Source organism: Limulus polyphemus, unplaced genomic scaffold (genome assembly GCF_000517525.1).
Source record: "Limulus polyphemus unplaced genomic scaffold, Limulus_polyphemus-2.1.2 Scaffold7592, whole genome shotgun sequence".
Taxonomy (NCBI): domain Eukaryota; kingdom Metazoa; phylum Arthropoda; class Merostomata; order Xiphosura; family Limulidae; genus Limulus; species Limulus polyphemus.
In genome coordinates, this window is record NW_013673202.1 from 1 (window position 1) to 8,412 (window position 8,412).

The following is an 8,412-nucleotide window of genomic DNA, read 5'->3' on the forward strand; positions in this document are numbered from 1 at the left end:
ATATTTTTAACCAGACTCCGTTTTTGTCAGTAGCTCTTATCTTATCTTACAAATATTTTTAACCAGACTCCGTTTTTGTCAGTAGCTCTTATCTTATCTTACAAATATTTTTAACCAGACTCCGTTTTTGTCAGTAGTCCTTATCTTATCTTACAAACATACTCCAACATAATGATGTCAACAATTCTAAACGTCGTCTGTCACCCAAATGTAGGTAACTGAAATTGAATTACAACTTTTCGACAGTAAAATAAAATAAAATAAATAAAATATTTTGTATTCTACGGTTTAAACGCCAAAAGCCGACGAAATATTGGTAAACCAATAGACCTAAAATTGTTATAGCAAGTTAACTACAGACGTTTTGTCACGTTTCTGTATCTAGAGTTGTGTAATAAACAGATCTGTTTGTCTCGCCCAAATCATTGCCCGATAATATAACAAAAAACAGTTAATTGAATATTATAACAACCTTAGGCCTATTGATTTTCCAATACTTCGCCGTATTCGGGCGTTTAAACCGTAAAATTTGTAATATTGTGATGCATATATAAATATAGTTTCGTTTAGTAATTCGTCGTCCACTAGAACTGATGAACTTTGGTACTGAACGAAACATTTATAGATCTGAGATACTGTTTGTCATGGACAAATTAAAAGGAACACATAAAAGGTGACATCTGTAGTTAACTTTTCTTTAAAACTATGTTAGGCCTATTAGTTTTCCAAACATAAAAGGTGACATCTGTAGTTAACTTTTCTTTAAAACTATGTTAGGCCTATTAGTTTTCCAATACTGTATTTAATTTCTCGTTTGAAACGTCTTTGTATCGTCAATAAACAAAACTTACCGGCTGTGGTACGTCATAATTATTGTCGTGACCTCTGGTGGTAGACCGGACAAGACTACGACAACCTGGGGCGCCATCTCGAGACATTACTTCGCGAGGAAAGACAGGGACGCGAGTAGTGGCGTAAGGCGAAGGGAAGTACGCAGACTCCGTGACGTCACCATACTGCTTTTCCAGATCTGTCATGGCAATCACGTCTCCCTTGGGGTCATCTATGCTCCGAACCCCTTCGGAATTATTCAAAAAACATAGTAAAAGTGAAGTTGTGTGAACAGGTTTAAGAAAACGACAAAAAAATTAATTTATTGAAACTTATTGGTTTGTTTGAATTTCGCGCAAAGCTACACGAGGGTTATTTGCGCTAGCCGTCCCTAACTTGGCATTGAAAGACTAAAAGGAAGGCAGCTAGTCATCATTACCCACCGCCAACTCTTGGGCTACTCTTTTACCAACGAATAGTGGGATTGACCATCACATTATAACGCCCCAACGGCTGAAAGGGAGAACATGTTTGATGGGACGGGGATTCGAACCCGCGACCCTCAGATTGCGAGCCATGCCGGGCCTTCTTGAAACTTTCAACGGTTTACGATTACTGATCAGTTTAAATAACATTTTTAAAGCATTTTCTTTATCTAAGATACGTATAGAATAGAAACGAGCTGAAGGCTACAATGATCAACTGAAGCATCGCGAAACAATATAAACCTTAAAGATAAATAACCCGAGGAAGTCAAGATTTTATAATCTGTTGGAAAAGTTTAGACACATTGAGCAGAACAACAGAAACTGTAAACAGACGAGATAAACCAGGGCTAACGTAGCCTTGTTAACCTTATATGGTCATGATATTTCTATCAGTTAACGAAGATAAAACACAGTGAAGCTTGAGTAACCTCAAACAGACGCGATAAACCAGGGCTAAAGTAGCCTTGTTAACCTTATCTGGTCATGATATTTCTATCAGTTAACGAAGATAAAACACAGTGAAGCTAGGAAAACCTTAAACAGACGAGATAAACCAGGGATAAAGTAGCCTTGTTAACCTTAACTGGTTATGATATTTCTATCAGTTAAAGAAGATAAGTGAAGCTTGAGTAACCTCAAACAGACGCGATAAACCAGGGCTAAAGTAGCCTTGTTAACCTTATCTGGTCATGATATTTCTATCAGTTAACGAAGATAAAACACAGTGAAGCTTGAGTAACCTAAACAGACGCGATAAACCAGGGATAAAGTAGCCTTGTTAACCTTATCTGGTCATGATATTTCTATCAGTTAACGAAGATAAAACACAGTGAAGCTACAGAAACCTTAAACAGACGAGATAAACCAGGGATAAAGTAGCCTTGTTAATCTTAACTGGTTATGATATTTCTATCAGTTAAAGAAGATAAAACACAGTGAAGCTACAGAAACCTTAAACAGACGAGATAAACCAGGGATAAAGTAGCCCTGTTAACCTTAACTGGTTATGATATTTCTATCAGTTAAAGAAGATAAGACAAAGTGAAGCTACAAAAACCTTAAACAGGCGAGATAAGCAGAGGTTAAGTGATTCTGTTAATAGCTCTGATCCAGAAATTAAGACACATTGAAACAAAATGACGGAATTTTTTATTGTGATAAACTCAATATTATCTTTTTATATCGTATTTTTTTCAGAATATTAAAGCTGACACTGGAGTTTATGTAAGCTTACAACTACAAAGTGTTTAGTTGTCTTTCTTTTTCTGTTGATAAAATTCATTAACGGAATTCAAAACTCCAGTTTTTAAAAGATCTTCTTCTGAGTTAGTTAGTTTTTTATACTTTACTCTCACTTATAACGAGGTGTTTGTTACTCATGAAACAGACTATTCATCTAAATACATTCCACGTGAGATCCTACCTTCGTAAGTGTTGGAAGACGTTGAAGTTCGACGACGACACAAGATGAAGAAAAGTGCAAGAGTGATGGCGATTAGAACGACAGTAGCACAACAAACAGGTACGATAATATACAGGCTTCGATATCTACTCTGTGGGCTTGTGTCACCAGGGGGCAGCATGGTGGCTGAGAAAGCAAAGAATTGGTGTTAGTTACATCTATTCCTGAAACATTTATTAACTTACTAAATGTATTTAGATTATTAAACGGAGTTAATTCAATGTGTATTTTAGTTATTTGTATTATTAGACAGATTTAATATTAATAATTATGTGATAGGCTTAGCTTATGAAGCTTTATATGTGAAAATTCTGTTTCAGGGCTTAGTATTTTGCTAAGAAGGACCAAATGGTGTTCTTGGGATAAGGGCCGAAAACACCGCTACCAGCGAGGGCACGAAACTGACAACCTAAGAGAGACTTATCACAGAATTTTGTGTTTGTAATTTGTCCATTTCTTATAATCAAGACTGTGTATTATCAATTGTTATTGTAGATTTTTAGCGGCTCCTCTGGTAGAAATTTTTACATAATGGTCATCCACATTCTTGATGTTCATGAACTAGCAAGAAAACTCTAACCTATTAACAGAAACAATAACATTGACTCTGAAAACAGTGGATAAAACGATACAAAGATTAAACCCTCACTGTTAAAACAATGGATAAAACGATACAAAGATTAAAAAATTCATTATTAAAACAATAGATAAAACGATACAAAGATTAAAACATTCACTGTTAAAACAATGGATAAAACGATACTTTGTATCGTTTTATCTATTGTTTTAATAGTGAATATTTTAATCTTTGTCTTTGAGTACCTATATAGATTGTATTTATCAGTGATTGTTTATATCTTTGAGTACCTATATAGATTATATTTATCAGTGATTGTTTATATCTTTGAGTACCTATATAGATTGTATTTATTAGGTGGATTTTGTATGCTTGTGTGGTTTCAGAAATCACTTAACAGCGAAAGTTTTTATTTTCTTGTGGTTTTATCAATTGCCATCAACAGAGGGTTTGGTCTTTGTGTGGTTTTATCGATTGTTTTAACAGTGAAAGATTTGGTCTTCGTGTGGCTTATCGATCTTTTAACAATGATTTAGCAGTGGGTGCTTTGACCTTTGTGAGGTTTTTCGAATTTTTAACAATGATTTAGCAGTAAGGGTTTTGATCTTTGTGAGATTTTATTGATTATTTTAACAATGAGGGTTTTATTCTTTGTGTGTTTTATTGATTGTTTTAACAATGAGGGGTTTGTTCTTTGTATCGTTTTATCGATGGTTTTAACAGTCAATGTTTATATCTTTGTATCGTTTTATCCATTGTTTTAACTGTGAGGGTTTTAATCTTTGTATCGTTTTATCAATGGTCTTAACAGTCAATGTTTTAATCTTTGTATCGTTTTATCCATTGTTTTAACAGTGAATGTTTTAATCTTTGTATCGTTTTATCCATTGTTTTAATAGTGAATGTTTTAATCTTTGTATCGTTTTATCCATTGTTTTAACAGTGAATGTTTTAATCTTTGTATCGTTTTATCCATTGTTTTAACAGTGAATGTTTTAATTATAAACAATCACTGATAAATACAATCTATATAGGTACTCAAAGATATAAACAATCACTGATAAATATAATCTATATAGGTACTCAAAGATATAAACAATCACTGATAAATATAATCTACATAGGTACTCAAAGATATAAACAATCACTGATAAATATGATCTATATAGGTTCTCAAAGATATAAACAATTACTGATAAATACAATCTGTAAAGGTACTCAAAGATATAAACAATCACTGATAAATATAATCTATGTAGGTACTGAAAGATATAAACAATCACTGATAAATATGATCTATATAGGTACTAAAAGATATAAACAATCACTGATAAATACAATCTATATAGGTACTCAAAGACATAAACAATCACTGATAAATACAATCTATATAGGTACTCAAAGATATAAACAATCACTGATAAATATAATCTATATAAATTTGCTTTTTTAAATCTTCGTAAATAAACTGATTTCAAAGATAACTGATCTTACCACCAGAGAGTGTTAGTGTTGCGGCCCTGTATTCTTCCTCCGTGACTCCGGCACTATTAACAGCAGCCATAAGAATCAGGTACCACGTTCCTGGCTTCAGGTCGGTAATAACTACTGTCCCTTGTTCAGGATACAGTTGAGAACCGACCACTGTCCACTCGACCTGACCTTGGGACTTGTACTGAAGCAGAAAGTGACGTATTGGACAACCTCCGTCATTCCAGCTGTCCAAATTAAATGTCATGGTGGTGGAATTGAAAGAAATAAGCTCATACTGCGGTGGCGCCACTGCAGCTGTAGGAGAGAAATGTTTGGAATCGTAAAGTTGGTAATACTGAATGGTGTGAAATTGCAACATGGAACACTACACATTTTAATGAAGGTTGTAACTTGCAACATGGAACACTACACATTTTAATGAAGGTTGTAACTTGCAACATGGAACACTACACATTTTAGTAAAGGTTGTAACTTGCAACATAGAGCACTACACATTTTAATGAAGGTTGTAACTTGCAACATGGAACATTACACCTTTTAGTGAAGGTTGTAACTTTCAACATGGAACACTACACATTTTTAGTGAAGGTTATAACTTGCAACATGGAACACTACACATTTGAATGAAGGTTGTAACTTGCAACATGGAACACTACACATTTGAATGAAGGTTGTAACTTGCAACATGGAACACTACACATTTTAATGGAGGTTGTAACTTGCAACATGGAACACTACACGTTTTAATGAAGGTTGTAACTTGCAACATGGAACACTACACATTTTAGTGAAGGTTATAACTTGCAACATGGAACACTACACATTTGAATGAAGGTTGCAACTTGCAACATGGAACACCACATATTTTAGTGAAGGTTGCAACATGGAACACTAAACATTTTGATGAAGGTTGTAACTTGCAACATGGAACACTACATATTTTGATGAAGGTTGTAACTTGCAACATGGAACACTACACATTTTAGTGAAGGTTGTATTATTTCTTATTCATATTGAGGTCGTACAGGTGTAGGGAACAGTTAGTCAATGTGGCATATAAAACAGACATAAGACAGTCACGAACATAATATCAATGTGGCATATAAAACAGACTTAAGACAGTCACTACTATAAACATCAGTGTTTGTTATAAAACAGACTTAAGACAGTCACTACTATAAACATCAGTGTGTGTTATAAAACAGACGTAAGACAGTCACTACTATAAACATCAGTGTTTGTTATAAAACAGACTTAAGACAGTCACTACTATAAACATCAGCGTTTGTTATAAAACAGACTTAAGACGGTCACTACTATAAACATCAGTGTGTGTTATAAAACAGACTTAAGACAGTCACTGCTATAAACATCGATGTGTCTTATAAAACAGACGTAAGAGAGTCACTACTAACCTGAACCTTACAATAAACACCTGATCTTATTTTTAACTCACCTGAACCTTACAATAAACACCTGATCTTATTTTTAACTTACCTGAACCTTACAATAAACACCTGATCTTATTTTTAACTCACCTGAACCGTCTGTCGTAGCAGAAACAATACTGCTGGGATCACTTTTTCCCATTTTATTGAAGGCTGTAACCTGAAACTGATAGGTTTTTCCACACTGTAGATCTGTCACAGAATGTGTATTCTTGTCACCAGACACCTGAATTTCAGTCCAGGTATTACCATCCTGAGGCCGGAAGTTGATTAAGTGACCTGAAAAAAAAGTAATAAACTGCACTACTGTATTAGAGTATTTGGGTTAACAGCACTATTGGATTACAGTATTAGGGTTGATGGCACTATTGGGTTACAGTATTAGGGTTAACAGCACTATTGGATTACAGTATTAGGGTTAACAGCACTACTGTATTAGAGTGTTAAGGTTAACAGCACTACTGTATTAGAGTATTAGGGTTAACAGCACTATTGGATTACAGTATTAGGGTTAACAGCACTATTGGATTACAATATTAGGGTTAACAGCACTATTGGATTACAGTATTAGGGTTGATGGCACTTTATGAAATTGGTTTTACTCGCACTATTTACTCCATAATCGATCTTGATCAGAATGGTGATCATCACAATTTCTACTGTAACAAGCCTGTGAATAGGACAACGAGGTCAATCTTAGACCACGCATCTTAATAGACTTTTAAAGATCCTCTACTGCACGTGAAGTTCAGTTTCCAAGGTCTTAGTTAATCATCTAAAACAAACTCCATTACAGCTGTATTAATGGATTTGTTGACATCGAGATGTAGCCGGAAGTTTGTCAGTAAACATTCGACTTGTAAGTCTTCGTTAATTTCAAATCCCCCTTTTATTACTCTTGTTAACACTACCAGGAGATATTCCCAGCTTTATAGAAATTGCATATTGGGTAGGAAGTTATTTTCGTAACCACTTTGAATATGACTGGCTTTAAGTATGATTTCAGGGATCACTGTTATCCCAATCTCTCTGTTCTGCGAGTTTTTCTGCTTTCAAAGAGTTATGTCCATTGGTCATTGGTTAAGAATTTCACTGTATGAATATCCTTCTTCGATAGGGGCTGTGACACACTAGAAGTGCTGTGTCCTTTAGGGGCTGTGACACACTAGAAATGCTGTGTCCTTTAGGAACTGTGACACACTAGAAGTGCTGTGTTCTTTAGGGGCCGTGACACACTAGAAGTGCCGTGTCCTTTAGGGACTGTGACACACTAAAACTGCTGTGATCTTTAAAGGCTGTGACACACTGGAAGTGCTGTGTCCTTTAGAGGCTGTGACGCACTGGAAGTGATGTGTCCTGTAGGGACTGTGACACACTAGAAGTGCCGTGTCCTTTAGGGACTGTGACACACTAGAAGTGCTGTGATCTTTAGGGCTGTGACACACTGTAAGTGCTGTGTCCTTTAGAGGCTGTGACACACTAGAAGTGCTGTGTTCTTTAGGGGCTGTGACACACTAGAAGTGCCGTGTCCTTTAGGGACTGTGACACACTAAAACTGCTGTGATCTTTAGAGGCTGTGACACACTGGAAGTGCTGTGTCCTTTAGAGGCTGTGACACATTGGAAGTGATGTGTCCTTTAGGGGCTGTGACACACCACTTCATAAGCACAATGTTACTATAAAGATCGATGTGTTAGCCGAATTGTAGAAGTAGGAATACAGTCAGAGTCAGAAATTAATAAGAACTACGATATCTAACTGTTAGGGTAAACCTGTATAACAAACAGTGAAAAAGTAGTCTCGTATAAATATTGTCAGATATCTAACTGTTAGGGTAAACCTGTATAACAAACAGTGGGAAAAACAGTCTCTTATAAATATTGTCAGATATCTAACTGTTAGGGTAAACCTGTATAACAAACAGTGGGAAAAACAGTCTCTTATAAATATTGTCAGATATCTAACTGTCGGGTTAAACCTGTATAATAAACAGTGGAAAAAATGGTCTCGTATAAACATTGTCAGATATCTAACTGTCGGGTTAAACCTGTATAACAAACAGTGGGAAAAATAGTCTTGTATAAATATTGTCAGATATCTAACTGTCAGGTT

The 8,412-nt window shown here is 35.2% G+C and overlaps 1 protein-coding gene across 1 annotated transcript in view; it reads right to left on the reverse strand.

The window, feature by feature from the left end:
• Window positions 1-851: 851 nt before the first annotated feature.
• LOC106474716 (Down syndrome cell adhesion molecule-like protein Dscam2) overlaps window positions 852-8,412 on the reverse strand; it is a gene marked incomplete at both ends in the record, with an annotated part of 31,802 nt that continues 24,241 nt past the window's right edge. The window contains 4 exons of the mRNA XM_022403015.1: window positions 852-1,078; window positions 2,743-2,907; window positions 4,853-5,146; window positions 6,391-6,579. Of these exons, the coding sequence (XP_022258723.1) occupies window positions 852-1,078; window positions 2,743-2,907; window positions 4,853-5,146; window positions 6,391-6,579 (875 nt within the window). The remainder of the gene's footprint in view (window positions 1,079-2,742; window positions 2,908-4,852; window positions 5,147-6,390; window positions 6,580-8,412) is intronic.